Raw genomic sequence first — 26,235 nt, forward strand, 5'->3', positions numbered from 1 at the left:
GATATACACATAGGTAAAATCCCCTTTAATTATCATATTTTCCTTATTCTCCATCCTCTTTGACAACAAACTGCCGTTCTTGCCAACTCCATTTACAGCAATGTTCATTAACACAAATTCTCTTTGTCAATTAAATCAATGCAAATGCTACAATTTATTTTCAGCCCTTCTTTCCAACCTTGCGACCCCTCTTCCCCACCCCATCCCCTGTTTTCTTTCATCATTTTCATCTCACAAATATCACAAGAGAGGTGAGCGAGCATGGACCGGACAAGTGATAACATCCTCTTCTTCACTGAGGTCAATAACGCTATAACTGCAGGCTTTGTTAATGTCTCACAGCCTCATTATCTCCCACAGTAAGACATTATTGATGTTTATCCCTCCCCCTTCTATCATTTTCCTGTTAGCAAGTCTGAACATTTGAACACGGCCCCCTTGCTGTGATGTGAAAAGCCTTGTTTAAGAGAAACCCTTGGCAAAGGCATCTGCTGCTCTCCATCAGGCACTTCAGTCATGGTGCGACACAACTCTGGACTTGCTGACTGCACGACGTGTGGGGTCATTATCAAGTGACGGGGTGCTAGTGTTGATGGCCGATCTAACAGGTGTGACTTACAGGAAGCGTTCTCCATCGGGACGTATTTTACAGGTATATCATTGTCAGAGAAGAGAAAAGGCCATCACTCATCAGACTTAGACAAACCCCCCCAAACTGTACTACAAATCAAAAGCGTACAAAAACTTAAAGTCACCCAAAGGCAGTTTGACAATTTCAGCAGCTGTAGTTGCTTTGTTTTATTAATAAGCCTGATTATACACTAGGTTCATATATGACATAACCAACATACACCGCATGTCATTTTTTAAAACTTCTGCATGTGAATAGTTTTGATCATTGGGAAACTCTAAATCCTCTATATTGAAGCATCAGAGGTACAACACATAGCTGCTGTGATATACCCCCAACCAACCCTCTTGGCTGGGGGAAACGGCATTTCGTACATGAAATGAAATGACAGTGTTCTTGATTCCTGAGTCCTGATTCTTCTTACATGGATTATTCATTCATTATCCAAACGGCTTATGCTTACTCAGGATCGTGGCGATGCCGGAGCCTATCCCAGCAGTCATTGGGCGGCAGGTGGGGAGACACACTGGACAGGCCACCAGACGATTACAGGGCCCAGGCACACACACACACACACACACACACACACACACACACCTAGGGACAATTTAGTATGGCCGATTCACCTGACCTACATGTCTTTGGACTGTGGGAGGAAATCGGAGCCCCTGAAGGAAACCCACACAGACATGGGGAGAACATGCAAACTCCACACAGAGGATGACCCAGGATGACCCCCAAGGTTGGACTACCCCGGGACTCGAACCCAGGACCTTCTTGCTGTGAGGCAACTGCGCTAACCACCACCATGCCGTCCTACATGGATTAATAAAATGTCATATTCATTCGTTTATTCATTCATCCACAGTTTACAGTTATTTCTAATCCAGTAAATACAGAAAAGGGAAAGCATACAGGGTTTTCTTAATCACCTCCGGCAACGTTGCAGCTGCCACAAAAGGTCAAAGGTGAGACTCACCTCCTGCATTTGTCTCCCAACTCTGGGCTATAGCTAGGTGGGACAGACTCCCTGTTCCCCTAGCCCCCAGTTACCCTCGTCCACGCCTTTTAAGTCAAATGTTCCTGACAGAAGTAACAACTCCCATTGTATCACCTCTCTGCACAAGTGTCTAGACACATTAAATCACAGGGGAGAGAATTGCTGCGACACCTGAGAGTGTGTCACCACAGACCCGCCTCACCCGCTAAAGAGACTCCAGCACAGTTCCATGCAATAGAGGTGCAATGCCGATCGACCCTAGCTGGCATTCGCTATAGGATGACACAATCTGATTCCACAGATGCAAAACATTGCCCAATACAGACTGGTATTATAAGAACAGCTCATAATGATATATTAAAACACTTAGTGAACCATATACAGTGCATCCGGAAAGTATTCACACCCCTTCACTTTCCCCACATTTTGTTATGTTACAGCCTTATTCCAAAATGGATTAAATTCCTTTTTTTTCTCATCAATCTACATACAATACCCCATAATGACAAAGCAAAAAAGGTTTTGTAGAAATTTTTGCAAATTTATTAAAAATAAAAAACTGAAATATTGCATGTACATAAGTATTCACACCCTTTACTCAGTACTTGGTTGAGGCACCCTTGGCAGCGATTACAGCCTCAAGTCTTCTTGGGTATGAAGCTACAAGCTTGGCACACCTATATTTGGGGTATTTCTTCCATTCTTCTCTGCAGATCCTCTCGAGCTCTGTAAGGTTAGATGGGGAGCGTCGCTGCACAGCTATTTTCAGGTCTTTGCAGAGATGTTCAATGGGGTTCAAGTCTGGGCTCTGGCTGGGCCACTCAAGGACATTCACAGACTTGTCCCGAAGCCACTCCTTCGTTGTCTTGGCTGTGTGCTTAGGGTCGTTGTTGTGTTGAAAGGTAAACCTTCGCCCCAGTCTGAGGTCCTGAGCACTCTGGAGCAGGTTTTCATCAAGGATCTCTCTTTGCTTTGCTCCATTCATCTTTCCCTCGATCCTGACTAGTCTTCCAGTTCCTGCCGCTGAAAAACATCCCCACAGCATGATGCTGCCACCACCATGCTTCACTGTAGGGATGGTATTAGCAAGGTGATGAGAGGTGCCTTATTTCCTCCAGACGTGACGTTTGGCATTCAGGCCAAAGAGTTCAATCTTGGTTTCATCAGACCAGAGAATCTTGTTTCTCATGGTCTGAGAGTCCTTTAGGTGCTTTCTGGCAAACTCCAAGCGGGCTGTCATGTGCTTTTTACTGAGCAGAGTCTTCCGTCTGACCACTCTACCATAAAGGCCTGATTGGTGGAGTGCTGCAGAGATGGTTGTCCTTCTGGAAGGTTCTCCCATCTCCACAGAGGAACGCTGGAGCTTTGTCAGAGTGACCATCGGGTTCCTGGTCACCTCCCTGACCAAGGCCCTTCTCCCCCGATTGCTCAGTTTGGCTGGGCGGCCAGCTCTAGGAAGAGTCCTGGTGGATCCAAACTTCTTCCATTTACGAATGATGGAGACCACTGTGCTCTTCGGGACCTTCAAAGCTGTAGAAATTTTTTTGTACCCTTCCCCAAATCTGTGCCTCAATACAATCCTGTCTCGGAGGTCCACAGACAATTCCTTTGACTTCATGGCTTGGTTTCTGCTCTGACATGCACTGTCAACAGTGGAACCTTATATAGACAGGTGTGTGCCTTTCCAAATCATGCCCAATCAATTGAATTTGCTATGGGTGGACTCAATCAAGATGTAGAAAGATCTTAAGGTTGATCAGTGGAAACAGGATGAACCTGAGCTCAATTTTGAGTGTCATAGCAAGGGTGTGAATACTTATGTACATGCAATATTTCAGTTTTTTATTTTTAATAAATTTGCAAAAATTTCTACAAAACCTTTTTCACTTTGTCATTATGGGGTATTGTGTGTAGATTGATGAGAAAAAAATAGGAATTTAATCCATTTTGGAATAAGGCTGTAACGTAATAAAATGTGGGGAAAGTGAAGGGGTGTGAATACTTTCCGGAAGCACTGTATACACATAGGGCTGGGCAGTTAGCAATAGTTTAATTTACTGTCCTTCACTAGTATTGTATCAGGATTAAATTTGAATATTGTCATATCACGATAAGCAAGTGTGTTGTAAATAATTTCTCACATCTCTCACAAAAGTTTTTTATTTTTAATAAATTTGCAAAAATTTCTACAAAACCTTTTTCGCTTTGTCATTATGGGGTATTGTATGTAGATTGATGAGAAAAAAAAGGAATTTAATCCATTTTGGAATAAGGCTGTAACATAACAAAATGTGGGGAAAGTGAAGGGGTGTGAATACTTTCCGGATGCACTGTATACACATAGGGCTGGGCAGTTAGCAATAGTTTAATTTACTGTCCTTCACTAGTATTGTATCAGGATTAAATTTGAATATTGTCATATCACGATAAGCAAGTGTGTTGTAAATAATTTCTCACATCTCTCACAAAAAGAGGTCCGAAAAAGGAAGTATCTGAAAACCAGTTCTGGTTCGACATTGTACTTTACATTATGAAACAGTTCAATGTGACGAACCTGAGCTGGATTCTTAAATATGGTATTTTTGCATATGTTGGCAGATATTGTGATCACACACACACACACACACACACACACACACACACACACACACACACACACACACACACACATTATATAAAACCGACCTATGATTATTGTTATATTGTCCGTATCACTCAGCACTATATATATAGTATTCAATTTAACATTGCCAGATACACATCGGTAATACAGAAATGGTTTATATTTATATACTAAAACCCCTCATGAAGATACACACCAGACTTGTTACCATAAGGGTTAACAAGTGTCAACATATCGTGTATGACGCACACGAAGCCTGGTTTTCTGTCCAGATTAATTCTGCAGAAGCAGTTGGTCTCATAGTCGTCAATGGATGAATTATACATGTTTTGGGGGAAAAAATTGTGTATGTGGGCTTAGGAAAATTGGCAGCACCTCAAATATAACTAGAGCTTGTGTTTATGATAGTGTGCATTTGTGTTGAATATGTAGTTAGATTTTGGTTCGCACGTAAAAAAAAAATCTTCAAAAGATACGTCTTGGTTCTGTTGTCAGGTTATTTTTTTCCAAATCATCATTTTGTGTTTAAAGATGTCTCTACCTCTACTTTATATCATCCTTCTCCATCTCCATCCCCTTCTTGTTGTCCTTGTTCATCCTCATCCCCCTCGCTCACCAATTGTTTATTTGAAGTCTATCCGCATGACTAAACCTCAGGCCTACATGCCCGTCACCTTTGCACTTTCTGAGCAAGCAAGACTATGCACTCGTACCCCCCCCCCCCATCAGCCTCACTACACACACACGCAGACACACACAGACACACACACATATACAAAATCCTGGATGATATGGTACAAATAGAGGAATTAGACTCCAGGCCAAAATGTCCAATTAATGTCAATCTAGCAGTCTACACAGGCGGACTACTGTAAACGCCGGATCGAGCGCTAGCGTTTTCCGATGGCAACACACGCTTTCCGCAGTCAGTACAATGCCATTATCAGGTGAAAAGGAAGCCAGCAGAAGCCACCGCGAGTCCGGTTTTATCCACATCCTCTCAAAATAACACGTTTCTGATTTGGTCATAGTGTCTCAGTCGAAATTTTAAGTACTTAATGCCTTCATTGTGTGATTAAGATAAGGGGGCTTATTCACACCAATGAGATTCTAGGTAGACTCCCACCCCAAAATGATATATCTACTGAAAAAAAATAAAACCCTTTCATACAGGCGTGATAGTTTTAACTGACTGTGGAATACTTTTCAAAATTACTCCCCATCTCCAAGAGTTTTCTTTACAAAGTACTCCAACTTTCATCTTGAGTCAAGCTTTTTCCTGCATTGATCACCGGCTGTTGCATGGCATTTACTTGGCTCTACTGGGCATGACATTTTGAAATGAAATCTTTGTTTCAAAACTCAATTCTGCTGAGTGAGACATCACCGAATCAGTTTTATGGCGAAACCATGCTTCCCGTTCTGCACATTAGGATTCCTGCACAACATACAGATGTGCTTCCTGTACCGGACAGGGCACCCGTCCAAACAGCTGTTAGCTATTCCCACGGTTGCTGCGGCAACGGTGCAATGGAAAATTCCGGGTATTTTCCATGTGCCACTGGAGTAGTAAGGAAGTAATACGGCGCCGGGGTGCTGCTCCTTAACTTTCTAGTTTCCCTTTTAATGCAGACAGTGCGCAAGGTAATATAGTTCCCTTTGGAGAGAGAGAGGGAGGGAGAAAGGGGGTGGAGAGCGAGAGAGAGACTTAAAACTAGACACTAAAGCAACACACGGACGCCACGCGCAAGCTTAAAGGTCTCACAGCAAACCTTAAGTCATCGAAAGGGAAGATTTATGGGAAATGGGAAAGCTTAATGTGGTGCTATAACATCCTGAGAAGCAACCTGCCGTCCCACTACCTCTCCATCCCGTGTCCCAAAATGAATTTGAGTCGGGGGGGCTGACCACCCCCCCAACGACAAACAGAGGCTTTGCCCAAATATAGCCAGGGCAAAGAGAGGGGGGGAATGGGAGTTGGCTGGGAAAGGGACATAAAGACAGAGAGAGAGAGAGAGAGAGAGAGAGAGAGAGAGAGAGAGAGAGAGACACACACACACACACACACACACACACACACACACACACACACACACACACACACACACACACACACACACACACACACAGAACAAATCCCCAGAGAAGGATGAAAAAAAGGGACAACAGGCATGACTGCGAATGTTAGCCTCAGGCACAGACCATGCACCCTTGCATATGTTTGTTGTGTGTGTATATATGCTATGGATTTAGCCCTCCCGTCGGTTAACTCGGACGGTGAGCACTTGCCTCCTGAAATATACCAGTTAGTACCAGCTCCCTCATGGCTAAGAGGTGTCAATCACAGCCAGCGAAACCTTATCCACCTTAAAACCTGACCATATCATGATCCATATATCCTCCTTTAGACTGCAGTCACCCTCTTGAGATCCTCCTCATTATTGTCAGTAACATAAAATTTGAGTTTTTTTTGTTTTTTTTTTTGGTATTGGAATGAGACCATACATTCACATTCACATACAATAGTTTGTATAGTCTCACATGAAACATGCTGGGTTTTATCATGTAATTAAGTCTTTCCCAAGTTAGAAATGGGAGTCCACGATATTAGCCTGTGATTTAATCATGACAGAAGGCCCCGCTGCCTTTTTCAATTAACCTACAAAAAGAAAAAAAAATGAGTGAAGACTAACTTGGTGGGTATTGCGAGTTTAGCCAGGGTGACTTTTAGGATTAAGGGGAATTTAGGTGTAAAAGCATTAACCACCACTCGGCGTCATCTTTACATCGCCAGAGTTTTTCCAGTGTTTGTCCAATCAGGAAGATGTCATTTTTTAAAGTTTTTATTGTCGTCCGGCTCTGAGAGAGAATTTTTCCCATCAACACCCCGGGATGCACTGTCTTCAGTAAACTTGGAAAAGTGCATTTGGGCGGCCCAGTGGTGTCACGTCTACGTCACAGTCTCATGTCTCAGCTTTTATGCACCCACACATGCTGAGGAGAAACGTCCGTTTTAATTCAGCGGTGTTGTCTACGCCGAGTCGGTGCAAACACACGTCTCAGCTCCATCACCAACGTCGCTCCGATTCGCAGCACATTCTGACACCTCAAATTTGACATGTGTGCGTGCCTCACAAAACACAGGCATTCAAAAGCATCCGTCAATGAAATTGTTTTTTTTTTATAAATTTATTTCTGATTTTTCCCTTTTTTCTCCCAATTTAGTGGCCAATTGATCCCTATTTTAATTCAAACACCCACCCTCGTATTGCATGCGTTCGCCAACTGCATCTCTCCGGCCGGCAGTCTTGAAGGAAAGCGCCTCCCCACTTTCGTGACAAGGCGAATCCAAGCCGAACCACTGTTTTTCCGACACACACAGAGACGCATTCACATGACGAACACAAGCCGACTCCGACCCCCTCCCGAAGACAGCGTTGCCAATGATTGCTGCTTCATCGAGTCCGGCCATAGTCGGATCTGACGAGACCGGGGCGCGAACCCCAGTCCCCAGTGGGCAACTGCATCGACACCAAGCCGATGCTTAGACCGCTACGCCACCGCGGACGATCGTCAATGAAAATTTTGAAGGGCTTTTCCACATTCATTAACACAGAAAACAAAGTAGTACACAATACAGTATACTATTATTATAATTCAGGTTACAGTTGGCCTAACACAGTTCATCATAATCATCCATCCATCCATTATCGGAACCGCTTATCCTGCTCTCAGGGTCGCAGGGATGCTGGAGCCTATTCCAGCAGTCATTGGGCGGCAGGCGGGGAGACACCCTGGACAGGCCGCCAGTCCATCATAGGGCCGACACACATACACACACACACACACACACCCATTCACACCTAGGGACAATTTAGTACGGCCGATTCACCTGACCTACATGTCTTTGGACTGTGGGAGGAAACCGGAGCCCCCGGAGGAAACCCACGCAGACATGGGGAGAACATGCAAACTCCACACAGAGGATGACCCACCAAGGTTGGACTACCCCGGGGCTCGAACCCAGGACCTTCTTGCTGTGAGGCGACCGCGCTAACCACTGCGCCACCGTGCCGCCGTTCATCATAATCAGCAATATGAAAATGGACGTATCAAAAGAACAGCACGGCTGGTAGTTATACCACGAGGCGTCAATGCCTTGCCTCCTAGTCTGCATGTAGACTAGGAATTCAGTCACTTGGGTTAAATCTATCAACATATTTCAGTCAAGTCTGACAAAAATGTATAAAATACTTCAGCATTTAGCAATTTATGGATTGCACTTTATTAAATGAAAATGGGGTAACGTGTCACTGCCACTGACATGCTCCTCATGTGATACGATCAGCGTAAAAGAGGAGTAAGGTGACTGTGACGGAGCATAATGGACATAATCTCAGGATTCAAACAAATGTTGTTTATGCAACAGCTGAGTTGTTTCTGGAAACACGCATATGATAACAATGCAATCAATCAAACTTTATGGCATGTTTCATACATTCAAATGCAACACAATATGCTTTACATTAAACAACAGTGTAGCTCTGAGTCCATAAACTACACACACACACACACATTCACCTCAACACCTCTCTGCACTTTTCAGTTTTTTCGTCTCAACTTCGTGTCTGCGTCCGACTCCAGACTTAAGTCGAAGTTACGGAGAATCACCTCGCCGCCTCCAAATGTTGAAGTCAACAATAAGAAACCACTACCAACTACTTAATGAGCATCTTTGCCCCTTTCACTCAGTACTGAGAATAGCCTATCCAGTCCCCCATAGCTCCTGATGTACAGATGGAGCGCCTCCTCACATTATGCCCACTGATCACCAGAGACAAGGCCGGGAACATGAAAAGCATAGTGCTTTAGCTGGTTGAGCGCGAAATCTTGTTAGCCTTAAAACAAAAAAAGCAAGTGGGAATGAAAGAAACTGGACGATGTAACAAACGGAGGGGCGAGGAGGAAGGGGACAGAGATGGTGCAGATGGGAGGAAGGGAGGAGGAGTGAGAGAGGGTGTGACTTGGTGACGAGGGAGAAAGCCAAAAACAAACATATGATGAAGTCTATGATTTGACTGGGAGACAGAATTTAACAGTAAAACTTGGCAGATGGCGACACAAAGATTTGAGTTTTTTATGTTCGGGTTGCAATGTAAACTTAAACAGATAAAAACTCGGACAGCTCATCATCCAGAGACGGATGGCAGTAAAGTACAACATGTACGACAAATCCTGCAACTGACTCATAAAATATCCTTCCATCTGCTAGCTTAACAGAAGGATTTTCGGTGATCGACAGCTTTGACATGCAAATTATGAATCAATTTAGTCGACAAAGAGCCCACGCATTAAATAGCCTCAGATTGACTCATGCAAGTTGAAAAAGAAATACAGACTGGTCATGCTACTGAGATTTGTAAGTTTTACAAAAGGGGCAGAAATCTTCAAAGTAGCAGGCAAACGCTGACCCTGTGTTCAGAAAATGTATATTCAAGCTTCTACCAACAACAAATCCAACAGGTATTTCTACAAATCTTCTTTTGTAGGACAAAAAAAGTATCCATCCATCCATGGGAATACTGTTGTAAGCTGGCTATCATTAACAGTACAAAAGCAACGTGTTAATCATGCACCATGCATGGATCCCAAAGCTGAGTCTACAAAAAGGAGACATTAGGAATCAGAGCACTAAGTCATCTGGATTAGGGTAACAAGGCGACTACATGTTTTTTTCCCCTCCCTTCATCATTCTCTCCTTTTCTCTTGCTCTGTCTCTTCACTCTGGGTGCACTAGCTGGCGCCAGGGTCTCTGGGGCACAATCTGTGACATCAGACTTTGCATTTCAGATTCAATGATGTTAATCATTTGCCTCCAAGCAACCAAGGGGGAATGAGAAAAAGAGCGAGTGAGTGAGAGAGAGAGAGCGCGAGAGAGATGGAGAGAGGGACGTAGAGAGAGAGAGAGAGAGAGAGAGAGAGAGAGAGAGAGAGAGAGAGAGAGAGAGAGAGAGAGAGAGAGAGAGAGAGAGAGAGAGAGAGAGAGAGAGAGCGCACGAGAGAGGGATTTAGACTGTAAGAAGATGGACAATGAACAAGAGTGGGGAGAAAAAGGGAGGGTGAGAGACAGAAAAAAAAGATGGAGGGAGGGCTTTGAAAGAGAGGGGACACGGTTAGAGAACACAACGTCCAAAACAGACACGCACCGGCACCTGGATGCAGTCACACTTTCAGATGACACAGAGACAGAGAGAGAGTGAGAGAGAGAGAAAGAGAGAGAGAAAGAAAGAAAGAAAAAGAAAGGTAGGCAAACACGGATTTGTGCTGCACATTTTCCAGGCTCTGTTTTCAGCAGACAGTCAGAAGAGCACATTCATGTTACTGAATTTGCCTGGGGAGAGAAAAACAAACAAACAAACAAACAAAAACATCATGGTGGGTCTCTCCATCCACAGTTCCTCCAGTCTCTCTGTCTCTCTCTCTGACTTTCACCTTGTGGAGTCAAAGTGACGCCTGTCGCTCAAAATCACCATCACCACATTTAGATGAGAGTACAATTACACTTCCTTAGACTGGCCACTGCTTTGACTTAACACGGAGACGCATGAAGAATGACAAATGTCATTTTATCACCTAGCTTTTCTTACAGGCATTCAACTGAGCCATGTGGCCATACTGCAACTACACCAGCAGTGGAAAAATGTCAAGTCATTTTCGTTATTACTAATGGGCAATGGCATAGACGGTAAAGGTAAAATATGTTCTCTTCAAAGCAAAGGACATTAATATGCTTCAGTTTGGGCCCACTGAGTGTATTTTTCTAGTTTAATTTTTGCATGCTCAGATATGGCATTAACGTCAGGGCTGCTGCCAATTGTACTGTACCAACTCTGTGTGAGTGAAGCCTGAGTTTCCACATCAACATGCCTGTAGCTTGTGAATCAACATGTGGACCATCCACAGATCAATTCACTTAGCGCTGATGAAATATATGGAGCGGGCAGGCCAATCTGCTAGTCTGACATCATTGTACTTGGCCATTAGGCTGAGTGCCATCATGGCTCGCCACCTCTCTCTGGGACCGTTCTCAGGCTGCGTTCAAAACCAAACATGAGAATCCTTCCCCCCGCTTGGGCCATTTGGACAATGTCAAATCTGCTGGATGTGTGCGAGGTAGAGCACAGTCAGTGAATAAACAGTGCCACACATATTGTACTCCTCACAAGCTTGCACACACCTACACATTTGTTTAATTTAGGAACTCGCCCATGGCCATGGCCGTCTCATCTGTCACATATTTTTACCATGCAAGTCAAATATAAGGGGGTGGGAGACAAATTTAGAGCACGGCCACAGATACCTCTACTTAATCATGCCCCTTCATAAGACATATAAAACCAGTTTGCAGCCCTGGGCTGATGGATGAGCCAAGTGGCGGAGTTTTCAGGACGGAGCGGTGAGCAAGGTTAAGAGGACCCTACTGTTGAAAAACTTGGGAACAAATTAGCTCCCATGCTGAACCACCATCACCCAAAACTGTCAGTATTCAGATGCATGTCATTGCAGTCAGATTGGAATATCAACTATAATCATCTTTTAGCATACTGGATATTCATTGCTGAGACATCCAGTCGTATTCTATCAAATGGCCATGCAGTCAAACTAACAAAAACCTCCAGGGTAGGTTTGCCAATGAAAGGAGGGAGTTCTGTGTTTCCGGACCACAAGTCTTCCTTCCTGCAATGATTACTAAAAGTCACATGTCACACTGCTGCTGGCTGTCAACAAATAACCACAAACTTGGGGGGGGGGAATCATATTCACAAACAAACGAGTATTACGAAGCAGCTGCAGACAGGATGAAGTCCTGCAGCTGTCACATATCAGAAGCGTATCACAGGACAACGCTTCACGAAGAAACCAAAAAGAGAAAACAGAAAGAAAAGACAAATGTCCCCATGCACCCTTGTAGCTCATCGAGTCGCGCACAATTTGACCCAAAATTTGCGTCATCTTACGCGAATACGACACAAATCACCGACCGGCGGTTGTGCAACATAACAGCGGCTCGGCGGGGACGTCGTCGCGGGAAAACGTGCGCGTGAGGGACAGAGCCATGAACAACACACGGAAATAAAGCGCTCGCGGTGCGAACCGGAGCTCAGCTGGGCGATAAAAGGGTAGTTCCGTTCGGGAGCTCACGCCAGAACACGCGTTTCTACGCTGTGTGTCATTGTTCACAAGTTGGAAAGACAACAGGCTGTTTAAAAAAAACAAAACAAACCAACTCACATGGGCGCTGACGGGAACTGGCCGGTGGAGACGCAGGAAATGGTTGACGCGAGTAAAAGTAGACTGATGGAGAAAGTGTTGTATTTATCCATTGTTTTGCTTTGTTTTGGCTTCTCCTCCCTTTGAAAACGTAACGATCCTGATCCCGAAGACGTGCAAGATGCTCGGAGCAGTCCGGCGACTCCGTACCGGGTGTTTGTTGTTGTTGTTGTTATTGTTTGTTGCTGTTTGTTTGTTTGTTTGTTTTCAACGCGCGGCGTTCACAGAGCGAGTCCGTGCGACTTTCCAAACACACCAAAGAAATCTCGGCTGGTTGGCCGGCTGTTTAGAGCGAGGACCCGCGTGCGTTTTCATGGGTTTTGGAAGCAAGGAGGAGGAGGAGGAGGAGGATGATGTCTGTGTGTGTGTGTGTGTGTGTGTGTGTACACACGCATGCGTGCGTGTGTCCAGCTCAAGCTGCGATAGTTGGGGAAAGATGCACGGCTACGTGTGTTTGTGTGTGTGTGTGCGTACACACGCGTGTGTGCGTGTGTCCAGCTCAAGCTGCGATGGTTGGGGAAAGATGCACGGCTACGTGTGTGTTTGTGTGTGTGTGTGTGTGTGTGTTTCAAACGTAGAAAGGGAGGAGGGCGCGTCTCTGATCTCCCCAGCCTGCCAGCAGAGCAGGAGTGTCTCTGAGTGCGTCCTGACGCGCAGATCGGTTTCCGCCCTCCCACACACACACACACACACACACCCCAATGCTGAGAAGGATAATTATGTGTGGCTCTCTCTCCATGTAAGGCTCTCCTCTTGATGTCTTGAGCACCAGGCTGGGCCAGCATGGACACCGCTTGGCCAACCACTCAACACCACTACCTCCCACCAGCCCCCTTCACACACACACACACACACACACACACACACACACACACACACGCGCGCACACACACACGCGGAGTCCACAATTAGCTGGTGTCTGAAAAAAAAGAAACTTCTTCAGAAATAGATTGATCTTCCAGATTAGTCATCACTATGATCTGAACTTTGGCAATTTGTGTCTACATTGGAAACACATTGCCGCCTGACATTAACCACTTCATATTTCAAAAGCATATACAGCAGACCAGTGGTTTGCAGACGATGGGTCGTAACCTCCAAGTGGGCCACAGCAAGGGGGACCAGGTGGACCACGGGACGTCACAATAAACAGAACTTGTTTGGAGACAGAGAAAAAAATGCAACTGCATAGCCTGAAAACTACTCTTGACTCCTTGCAAACAAAGCAATGATTTCATTGTATTCCAAAATGTCACTAAAATGATTAATGTTGTCATGCCCTGTCTGTTTCATTTGATCTTTAGTATGCAATTATTGAACGTTAAAAAAAAACAGGAACACTGCACTGATGAATAATCTTGAGAGTGACTGTTTGACATTGATCCAGAATCTGAGTTAAGGCCCAGAGCGAGTTATTCTCATACCAACAACCATTTATTTTATCAGTCCATTTGTTTTCTCCTCCTAATGGTCAACATCTTAAACTCCACAATCAAATCTCTCCTTGGCTCTCCAGTTTCTCAAGTCAGCATTTCTACAATTCTTACAGAAGGCCTTACAGTTATAGTTATGCTTCCACATGTTTCATTACTCCACCACAGAGCTGTTGGCATGTCCCATGACTAACACATTGCATTGTGGGACATGTTAGAGATAGCTGGAGCACCATATTTTCAACTCTCCCAACTCCAAACTATACTGTATGACTAACATTGCTTTGAGTTTTGCTTATCAATCATATATCTGTGTGTGTCTGCACAGAGGACTTGTATGTATCTTATGTGTGTGTATTCACACACCGGTGTTCCTGTTTGTCTAATTAAGGCAATGTGGCCATGCTTGACATGTCAGTGGGTTCATTTATCCTTCACACTGTTGCGTCCTGAAGGAGAAGTTAGCCTACATCTTCAAATCATGTCGGCATCAAGCTTCTGTCCTGAACCCTTTTTTCCCAGTTTTGTTGAAATTGTAAGTTTCTCCAAGGATTTAGCACCCCTTCCCTAGTCTAATCCAATGAAGTCTTGTAGGTCTGAAGCCCCAGCACTTGCTTCATACTCTCATTCCATTCTATCCAAACACCGTCCAAATAGTCATTTCCGTTGACTCAACTTTTTGATTGCAAAACTAAGATGCAATTGTCTTCAAATTTTGAGAACAATTTTGAACGTGACCCCTCCCCCCATCCCCCAAGATAAACAAACTCACCGGCCGCTTCCCTTGGCCAACCCATTCAAAATTCTTTGGAGGCTTCGCTGCATTCATAGAAAGTCTGTTTGCTGTGGATGAGTACAATACCAAGCCAAAGCTTCTGAGATAGTGTCTTACAACCAAGGAACCAGTGCCAAACAGACGAACTTGCCAAGTGCCCAGTTTACCAAGCCAGCTGACAACCTTACATCCACCCTGTCTACTCAAGGTCTTCTTGACCCAGCAGCCCCCATGTCAGATTCAGCACAAGAGAAACATTTCAGTCTCATCCAAAAGCTATAACCCTTCAGCTTCCTTCTGATTTTTATTTATTTATTTGTTTTTTGTCATTGTAAACCATCATTTAAATTGCAACAGTGCAATGCATCTGCCTGTGCTGAACAATTTTCCCTGGACGCTCTGATAAATACTGTGAAATTACATTTACCTCCTCTAGCAAAGTCAGCAAAGTAAATACCGGAAGAATATAATGTGTTTTGAAATGAGTTCCTCTGTTTCTCCTTGTCAGGTTTGCTTGCTGATGTCTAAATAATTTACTGCTGACGCAATAATTTCATAACTTCTGACTCACTCGTTATAGTTATGTGGGTATGTTTGTCTTTCTATTTTATTTATATATATATATATATATATAATATAAAAATGTTGTATTCAAATATACACACCTCCCCCTTCCCATTGGACGTTGTGCACGTGATGTGCACAATGAGACAGTTATATGTTAAGTTCTTTGCCGTTTAGCTTTATTGACAGCTGATGATTACTTATAGCATGAAACAGGCTTGCACTGTCTAATTAAAAAAATACTTGAATCACTGGATTATTCTGCTCCTTGTTTGTTTTGCACTTTCCCTGCCGCTGAGGGTTTCATTTAACGAAGTTTTATATATTATAGCATTTTTTTCCAGAAACCATCAATGGTGCTGATAAAAGTGCTCAACAAATGAGGAGTGGAATATAAAGATAGATATAGGAGAAAAAAACTTTAATACATAGCAGTACAAGCTTGTTTCGTGCGTCACAGACTCATCAGCTGCCAATGTGGTTAAACAACAAAGAAAAAAGCCAATAAATAAATACATCTCCCCACATCATGCCCCTAGTATATATACATGTATGTGTATGTGTGTGTGTGTGTGTATATCGATCAGCCAAAACATTAAAATATTGAGAGGTAAGTGAATAACACTGATTATCTCATTACAGTGGCACCTTTCAAGGGGTGGGTTATATTAGGTAGCAAGTGAACAGTCAGTTCTTGAAGTTGATGTGTTGGAAGCAGCAAAAATGGGCAAGGATCTGAGCGACTTTAACAAGGACCAAATTGTGATGGCTAGATGACTGGGTCAGAGCATCTCCAAAACAGCAGGTCTTGTGGGTGTTCCCAGACCCAGTATGCAGTGATCAGTGGCTACCAAAACTGGTCCAATGAAGGACAACCGGTGATCCAGTAACAGGGCCATGGGCTAACAAGGCCCATTAAGGCACGTGGGGAGTGAAGGCTAGCCCGTCTGGTCTGATCCCACAGATGAGGTACTGTAGCTCAAATTGCTGAAAAAGTTCATGCTGGCTATGATAGACAGGTGTCAGAACACGGTGCATCACAGCTTGCTGGGTATGGGGGCTGCGTAGCTACAGACTAGTCAGTGTGCCCATGATGACCCCTGACCACCACTGAAAGCACCTACAATGGGCATGTGAGCGTCAGAACTGGACCATGGAGCAATGGAAGAAGGTGGCCTGGTCTGATAAATCATGTTTTCTTTTACAACATGTTGATAGCCAGGTGCACGTGTGTTGTTTACCTGGGGAAGAGATGGCACCAGGATGCACTATGGGAAGAAGACAAGCCGGCAGAGGCAGTGTGATGCTCTGGGCAATGTTCTGCTGGGAAACCTTGGGTCCTCTAGTTCAAGTTCAAGTACTTTATTTGTCACATGCACAGATATACAAAGTAAAACATGCAGTGAAATGAAGGGGGGTACTCCGTCTGTCACTGTGTGAAAAAAGACATAGGCCTAGTATTCAGAGATAAAAGACAAAAGATCAGCGCATTCTTAAGTCAAAATAAAAAATAAAAACCTAGCTGTCTCAAGTATGTGAAAGGTTGTATATGTTGAGAGTTATTATGGCCTGTGGACAGAAACTTCTCTTTAGTCTCTCTGTTTTGGCCCTAAGACTACAGAGGCGTCTACCAGATCCCAATAGCCTGAACAGTCCGTTGTTAGGATGAGAAGTGTCGCTCAAGATCTTCTTGGCTCTCATCCTCACCCTTCTGGTGTAAGTGTCCTACAGGATTGGGAGGGATGTTCTGGTGGTGCGTTCAGCCACTCTCTGCAGGTCAACTCGGTCACAGGCAGAACAGTTTCCATACCAGGCAGTGATGCAACCTGTTAGGAGACTCTCCACAGCTGAGGAATAGAATGTCTTCAGGATGGAGGGTGAGACCTTGAATTTCCTCAGCCTTCGGAGGAAGTGGAGCCTCTGTCTGGACTTCTTCAGAGTGTGCTGAGTGTGAAGAGTCCAGGTGACGTCTTCAGTGATGTGTACGTCAAGGTATTTAAAGCTGGAGACCCTCTCCACAGGTTCCCTGTTGATCTTTAGTGGGTTGTATCGTTTCCCCTGCTGTCTCCTGAAGTTCACCATCATTTCTTTGGTCTTGCTGACGTTCAGGGTCAGGTTGTTGGACTGGCACCACTGTGCCAGGTCATCTACAAGGTTCAGATAGGCCTGTTCGTTGTTGTTGGAAATCAGGCCTATTACCACTGTGTCGTCTGCAAATTTGATGATGGAGGTGGAACTGTTCGTGGCTTTGCAGTCAAGTGTGTAGATGTTGTACAGCAGAGGGCTCAACACACAACCCTGAGGCATTCATGTGGAATTCAATTTGACATGTGCCACCTATCTAAACATTGTTGCAGACCAGGTACACCCCTTCATGGTAATGGTATTCCTTGAAGGCAGTGGTATCTTTCAGCAGGATAATGCACCCTGCCACACTGCAAAAATTGTTCTGGAATGGTTTGAGGAACATGACAAAGATTTCAAGGTGTTACCTTGCCCTCCAAATTCCCCAGATCTCTATCTGATCGAGCATCTGTGGGATGTGCTGGAAAAAAAACAAAAAAAAAAACAACTCCGATCCATGGAGGCCCCATCATGCGACATACAGGACTTAAAGGATCTGCTGCTAACATCTTGGTGCAGATACCAGAGGACACCTTCAGAGGTCTTGTGGAGTCCAAACCTCGATGGGTCAGAGCTGTTTTGGCGGCACGAGGGGAACCTACACAATATTAGGCAGGTGGTTTTAATGTTTTGGCTGATCGGTGACATATTTATAACACACACACACACACACACACACACACACACACACACACACACACACACACACACACACACACACACACAGCTGCCTTTAATTTTCCAATCACAACTTGATGATAAGGGTCTTACTGATGACCAAAATAACTGCTCTACGTTTTTACATTGTGTGTGCGTGTGTACATTGTTACATTGTGTGTGTGTGCAAACAAGCAGAGCTGTTGCTCACCTACTGTTATACGAATCACACAAATAGATTTACTGTGCAAATAGCCGCCATGTTCCCCCACTCAGCAAATATCAGGTTCCACTGGAGCTCATAGAAAAGCTGTACCACAGGGACCTCTTGCCAGGCAGGGCTTGGAGCTGGAGAGATGAGTGCATTTACAGAGCTGCAGTGGAGAGGTGGGGCGTTAGGGTTGGACAAGAGACAGAGAAAGAAGAGCGAGGGCAACAAGGTTTTATGGCTAATAGTCCTGATCTACACACAGCAAAATGTAATAATAGCTATACGTATACATGTACACACACCAACACACACACACACTCACACCAATCCTTCTCCCCCATAGGCACATGCTAGGGGCAAGGAATGTGAAAAGAGTGGGTGTGGCACCATCATAATGCTATGATGACATCAACAGTTACCATAAACTTATACAATATCTCTATTTTGTGTGTGCATGCACAAGATAATTTATCTCAGCCAAAAACTAAAGATAATAAACAGACTATCAATGTTTTTTTCTGCAATTTACATTTTCAGAGGGATTTTCCGGTGAAATGCGCCATGCAATGGGCTATTTTGCAGCATATAATAGTCATATGCCAATCCCTCATGCTGCTTGTGTCTTTAAGACAGGAAAGCAAATGAAATACTCACTTTAACAGGATTATGTGGGATTTCAGAGGGATTAGGTTGCATTACTAAATCCTCTCACAATAACAGCAAATTTAGTTTAACTAAAGACATCACACAGGAAGAACTGATCAGATTAGTGGCAGACAGTTTTGTTTGGCTTAACGTTTGGGGTGTTGGAGTGCAAAGCATTTTAAAGGCATTAAAAATGGATAGGGTTTCCCACTGATCTTGATACATGCGTACGTTTAGCGCCACAGCAACTCTATGGCCTACATATGCCAACCGACATATATTCAGTCTTATCAATGAAGAAACCTCAGTCTAACCAATCAAAACAGAATTTAGACAGCAGGCTGGTGTGGCTCAGGCTGGATGAAGGATATTCAAAGATGTGGAAATAGATTAGATGAAGATTAGATTAGATTAATTAGATTAGATGTACATAGATTTTAGAGTAGCTGTAAAAAACGGCCACATTTCTTACAAATCAGTTTGTATGTTATGAATAAGCACTCCAGTAACGCTTTATATTATAATGAATAGGTGTTGTGTGAATAGTGAGTAGTAAATGAGAAATAGGGCTCTCACGACACACCTGTTAACATCAGTAAATGTATTAAAAATATTCATCATCATCTTGTCAATACGGCTCACAATATTGTATCTAGTATCATCTTCCATTTTGTGTTTTTGGTGTGTTGCTTTTATGTTTATTTTATCATATGTAAAGCGTCCGAGTACATTGAAAAGTGCTGTATAAATAAAATGCATTATTACTATTATATCTAAGTTTAACCTCTTCCTAATAGCAACCTTCACATTCAGGAATGTCAGGTCTAAATTTGATTTCAAAAGGCCTAATTTCACTTCAAGTGTTCTCGAGTTTTTCATGTCACGCTATTACTGACAATTATATGAAATTCATGAGATGGTTAACATTTTCAAGCTGTCTGCTAATGTAAACAAGTATGTGTAAGAGCCTAATGTCATATTACTCATTTATTAATCACCATTTACAGCTACTCATAATGTGTGACCAGCCGGTCAGAAGCTCGAGAAGCAGAAGAACGTTTTTCTTTACTGCCATGTATGTCAGAGAGGGCCAGTTTGGAGGCGGACATGTTTTCTAAAGGACTGAGGGCTGAATGACTGACAGACGGCAGGTGTGGTCGCACTCAACAGCTCAACCCCGCCCACCTGTCCAGGGAATTGCCCAGCAGCCGTTGCCTAGCAACCCCCTCCCATTTCCACGCCGTCTCCTCACCAACGTGCCACAAGGCTGTTATTTTCCCAACCAGTGAGAGTGTGTGTGTGTGTGTGTGTGTGTGTGTGTGTGTGTGTGTGTGTGTGTGTGCAGCTCATGAGGGGAGCCGAAGACCAGTGAAAGAACAGCAAAGATGTCTTTTAATAAAACAGGGGAGAGGACGCGAGGTGTTGCCGCTGAGGATGAAGACTGTAAAACGATGACCAAGTCCCAGATGTCCCATAGTGGCTGTTTGGCTTTGACCTAAAAGGCCTAATCCTTTGCATTTCTTGTGTCCTCCCTGTCCCCCAAAATGTCTAACCTGTTGTAAATCCCTCCAAAATGACAAGACCTTTACCATATCATGAAGAAGGACAGATTAAAATGGATAGCGGGTGCAGCCATATGCAGGGTGTTGATAAATCACTACAGCTATTTCCAATTTCAGCTATCTGCTGCAAGTGAATGGTGTGTATTTGTGTGTGCACATACCTAATTGTGTATCAATCTTTCTGCCCCATCTCTCTTTCATTGGGTGGCAATTTGGCATTTATCATAACTGTATCATATCTCATATCGCTGTCTTTTCATAACACCATATCAAATTGTGTGAATGCATTTTTAGTATCGGTTGTCCTATCCAGAATTTAATTCTGTACCTTTGGTTTCAACATTTCCCACTGAGCTCATAATAACCAGCGATATCCAAGTCTCCCAAGCTTTCATCTTCAACTGGAGAGCAAAACAGACTGGAGAAGTAGTGCTTAATAATAAAGTTTAATTCCTCAAACATGTAACAGCTCATTAAAACACACTTGCGAGGCAAAAGCCTTTGCATTTTATTCAAATGACTCTGGAGTCATTTTGGGTAGAAAAATCGCCGGAGGCCATTTTCCCATCAAATTACACTTCATAGTCAAGCAATGACAACGTTCAGGGATTTCAGTTAGCCTACTTCTCACTTTGATATCATCATCGTGTACATTGGGCTTGCTCCAGAGATGCTGACATCAATAAAACAATGCAGATTCCGAGTATTCAAAGAATAACGCAGTGTCGGCAATATGGAAGAATACAACAAAGATGAAGTGCTTGTCAAGACTCCTGTTCACAAAGCTAACCATGAAACATGTCACTGCCATCTCCTTTTGAATTTCCCAGTGCCTTGCAAAACAAACCAACAATAAAAAAGGGCATATTGCTGAGCATTCACGAAACAGGTAAATTCAAGAAACTGTTTGTGCAAAAATATGCATGGTCCCCCTTCTTCCTCCCCCACAGGCTGCCAAGAACAATTTGTGTATTAATTCCAATGGGTGAATGCGTTACCCTGGCAACAAATGATTTCCAAGTTTAAAGTTTAATCGGCATCTCCCCCACACAAGTCTGGGCTAAGAAGATGGGAAACGAGTTTTATTTTCATGAAAGCCGACACAGACACCATCCTCAGCATGCAACCCCACTGCCCTAGAGATGTGTTGGAACAGCTACTGACCAGTTTGTGCGGACAGAGAAGTCGCCCAACCGGCCCTTTGCTTCCTCTGATTTGAGATGGCTACAGCTGGGCTGAAGAAGCTTTGCCTCTTCCTTAAGAGAGAGAGAGAGAGAGAGAGAGAGAGGGCGGCATTATGGTGAATAACTTCATGATCGTGATGTTATTCAGTTTTTACAAAGAAACCCTGAAAAAAAATCCTTCAAATATGTCTTCAGCACCTAAAATGTAGTTGCACCGCATGTGGCTTGTTGCTGTTCAACCAAGCCACAATGTGACATTCTCGGGAATAAACTGGAGATACATGTGTAAAAGCATTATCTTTATGTTAATCTGTACGCTGCTGTTCGTGGTGCTGCTGCTGCTACAGAAGCAGCTGGTGGCTGTAGGATGTGCGTCAGCATCAGACAGCCCGCCCCATTCCCTGGTGAGGAGCATCCTTCCGGACATTTCGACGCGGACTCCACGACAGCCGCGAAAATCAGCCGTTGTGGGCGGAGTAATACGGGTGAAGTGACGCGGACCTCCCGACGTTATACGGTTGAAGCTTTCATTGACGACATTTCCGGCCTTAAATTTCTTTCCAGTCATCCAGTCAAGACTGGTTTAGGCACACGGTGGTGTTGCGTCTCTGCCTCTTCTACCGACACTGTCAGACATGTCCACCCTTTCCTTCGAGCGATCGTCGCCACCAGGCTGTTGGAGGTCGCCGCAAAAAACCACACAACTGTGTCCTTCCGCCGCGGGCCTCTCAGCAGCGATGGCCGCCATGTTTATGCGTCGTTGGCTCAGTGAAAGCGAAGTGGCGGAGACCGCGTGATAGGACGTCTCACTCGGGACAGGGGGGCAGCCTCAGTCCCCCTATGCGCAATGACTGGCCGCATTATTATTAGTCAAAGCTTTTCTGCCAGGGGGAGCAGTCGCGGCCAGGCAAGAGAAGCCTTTGGGGGTGACCCAGAAACCCCGGGAAGGGGAGCTGGGCCCAGGGCAGATCCTGGGAGATGGAACATGATGGGTCCCGCCTTGTCTGCCACTGTGGCCCACTCAAAATACTGTTATTTGTACAGCCTCGTTTCCTTCACAAGAAATTATTTTTTAAAACTTTTATTATATATATGTAAACTACCAATAAGACACGTTAGCCCCTAGCTAACGGGTCTGACCCTTTAGCCGAGCGGTTAGTGATGTCGCCTTGTGGTGCAAAAAAATAACCGGTTGCATCTGTTAGCCTCTAGACATTATCGAAACGGCTACCGAAAGGATCACGCCGATATATATATATATATATACACTACCGTTCAAAAGTTTGGGATCACCCAAACAATTTTGTGTTTTCCATGAAAAGTCACACTTATTCACCACCATATGTTGTGAAATGAATAGAAAATAGAGTCAAGACATTGACAAGGTTAGAAATAATGATTTGTATTTGAAATAAGATTTTTTTTACATCAAACTTTGCTTTCGTCAAAGAATCCTCCATTTGCAGCAATTACAGCATTGCAGACCTTTGGCATTCTAGCTGTTAATTTGTTGAGGTAATCTGGAGAAATTGCACCCCACGCTTCCAGAAGCAGCTCCCACAAGTTGGATTGGTTGGATGGGCACTTCTTTGAGCAGATTGAGTTTCTGGAGCATCACATTTGTGGGGTCAATTAAACGCTCAAAATGGCCAGAAAAAGAGAACTTTCATCTGAAACTCGACAGTCTATTCTTGTTCTTAGAAATGAAGGCTATTCCATGCGAGAAATTGCTAAGAAATTGAAGATTTCCTACACCGGTGTGTACTACTCCCTTCAGAGGACAGCACAAACAGGCTCTAACCAGAGTAGAAAAAGAAGTGGGAGGCCGCGTTGCACAACTGAGCAAGTAGATAAGTACATTAGAGTCTCTAGTTTGAGAAACAGACGCCTCACAGGTCCCCAACTGGCATCTTCATTAAATAGTACCTGTTAGAGCCTGTTTGTGCTGTCCTCTGAAGGGAGTAGTACACACCGGTGTAGGAAATCTTCAATTTCTTAGCAATTTCTCGCATGGAATAGCCTTCATTTCTAAGAACAAGAATAGACTGTCGAGTTTCAGATGAAAGTTCTCTTTTTCTGGCCATTTTGAGCGTTTAATTGACCCCACAAATGTGATGCTCCAGAAACTCAATCTGCTCAAAGAAGTGCCCATCCAACCAATCCAACTTGTGGGAGCTGCTTCTGGAAGCGTGGGGTGCAATTTCTCCAGATTACCTCAACAAATTAACAGCTAGAATGCCAAAGGTCTGCAATGCTGTAATTGCTGCAAATGGAGGATTCTTTGACGAAAGCAAAGTTTGATGTAAAAAAAATCTTATTTCAAATACAAATCATTATTTCTAACCTTGTCAATGTCTTGACTCTATTTTCTATTCATTTCACAACATATGGTGGTGAATAAGTGTGACTTTTCATGGAAAACACGAAATTGTTTGGGTGATCCCAAACTTTTGAACGGTAGTGTATATATGTATATATATATATATAACCGGTTATTTTCTTGCCCGGTGCGTGATTCGATACGGGGTGTACTGCACCACAAGGCAACATCACTAACCGCTCGGCTAAAGGGTCAGACCCGTTAGCTAGGTAGGGGCTAACGTGTCTTATTAGCACGGTTTAGCTAAATTTTCCACAAAAATTCCTCCAAACTACAAAACCGCGTATACTTTACATTTGAGTGGCCGTTTTCCGGAACATGATGTAGTTTATTTTACGAGTTTTGAACAGGTTTTTCCTACCTTGCAGGCAGCCGTTGGTTTCCATTCACGCCAACGTAGTATAATAATAATTAAAAAAAATTTTTTTGCAGAAACTTGAAACTTGCTTGAGAAAGAGAATCCATCACAGTGAACATTTAACCCCCTTTAATGTTTGTCAAAGTTACGTTGTCTTGTCCAAGTTGTTGTTTTTTTATGTTACATTATCGTCGCGGGATGATACAGCGGAAAGCGTGGATTGATTTGGGAAGTTGCACTTTGCTAAAGGCGCGACACGGTTGAAAACGTCCCCCACGACAGAATGTACCTCCGCCAGAAAATAGTCCACTGGGAAAAGATCGTCTCACACATGACATGAAAACCGCCGGGTATTCATGGCGACCAGAGCTGTTAGCTGGAGGAGAGAAGCGGAGTTTTGATGTGGGCTTATTGCCTGAGTGTTTGCGTTAAAAGAAAACAGAGAAAACGGGCAATTATTCAAACGTCTAAAACACCACGGTACACTTTGGGAAGAGGTCGGGGGTAATGAAAGTATACGCGACGTGTAGTGAATGGGCTAAAATTATGCAAAAACACCGGTATGGCCTTCTAGATGCAAGATCGCCAATACTCCCCCCCCTCCTCCCTTTTTCTCCCCAGTTCTACCCGTCCAATCCACCCCACTCTTCCGAGCCGTCCCGGTCGCTGCTCCACCCCCCTCTGCCGATCCGGGGAGGGCTGCGGACTATCACGAGCCTCCTCCGATACACGTGGAGTCGCCAGCCGCTTCTTTTCACCTGACAGTGAGGAGTTTCACCAGGGGGACGGAGCGCGTGGGATGATCAAGCTATTCCCCCCCTGAAAAGGCGCCCCGACCGACCAGAGGAGGCGCTAGTGCAGCGACCAGGACACATAGGGCTTCCCACCCGCAGACACGGCCAATGGTGTGCCTGTAGGGACGCCCGACCATGCCGGGGGTAACACGGGGATTCGAACCCGCGATCCCTGTGTTGGTAGGCAACGAATAAAGAGCGCCAATACTGCGCGTATTCTGGTTAATCTTGTAAAGTGCAGGAACAGGCGGTTCCGGTCAAAATGCGCCCTCTACCTATAACCTCTTTTCATTTTCCATTCTGCCGTCCTGTCTTTTTAATAGGACACCGCCCACACAGTCGTTTGCCCGGCAGTCTAGCACATTCATACACCGTCATGTTCCCAGTCGCTGGGCTCAAATGACATCATGACATTGACATTAGTCACCGGTTGACAGCACGGCCCTCAGTACCTTACCGCTGGGCCTTTCCAATCCATCCAGTCCACAATAAATGTCTAAACCAATTTCCAGATGGTTCCCACTTCCACCTCTTTATATCTTTTTACGTGTCTCTTTGTAATTGTGTTACTGGACCTAATGGCAGGGTACACGTTGCTTATCACCAGTAAAGACAGCGGGAGAGGGAGCGAGAGAGTGACATAGGGAGCGGGAGAGAAAGTGCAGGAGCCAGAAAGGGCAGATAAGCAGACAGCCAGGCAGGGTCAAAGTCATTTTGATGGAGCCCAGAGCATTCTCTCCAAACCCCTATAAGGTCACGGTGTCAGTCCAGGACAGCTCTGCCCTAACACAACAACAACAGCAGAGAGCGAACCCACGTCTACACTGACTGCACTTTACTGACCACCCATCGGTTGCACGACAACCGCAATATGATATGTTAAATGTTCGCTGCTTTGCTGTTACTCGATGAAATTCTGACCCAAATCAGACACGTGATTTGACTTTTCATGTCTAAATACCT

The 26,235-nt window shown here is 44.3% G+C and overlaps 1 protein-coding gene across 1 annotated transcript in view; it reads right to left on the reverse strand.

Annotated features, from left to right (window-relative positions):
• cacna2d1a (calcium channel, voltage-dependent, alpha 2/delta subunit 1a) overlaps window positions 1-12,891 on the reverse strand; it is a 152,827-nt gene extending 139,936 nt beyond the window's left edge. Inside the window, 1 exon segment of the mRNA XM_056275601.1 lies at window positions 12,547-12,891. Within this exon segment, the coding sequence (XP_056131576.1) occupies window positions 12,547-12,638 (92 nt within the window). The 5' untranslated portion in view covers window positions 12,639-12,891.
• Window positions 12,892-26,235: the final 13,344 nt, after the last annotated feature.

This window comes from Lampris incognitus, chromosome 3 (genome assembly GCF_029633865.1).
Source record: "Lampris incognitus isolate fLamInc1 chromosome 3, fLamInc1.hap2, whole genome shotgun sequence".
Classification (NCBI taxonomy): Eukaryota; Metazoa; Chordata; class Actinopteri; order Lampriformes; family Lampridae; genus Lampris; species Lampris incognitus.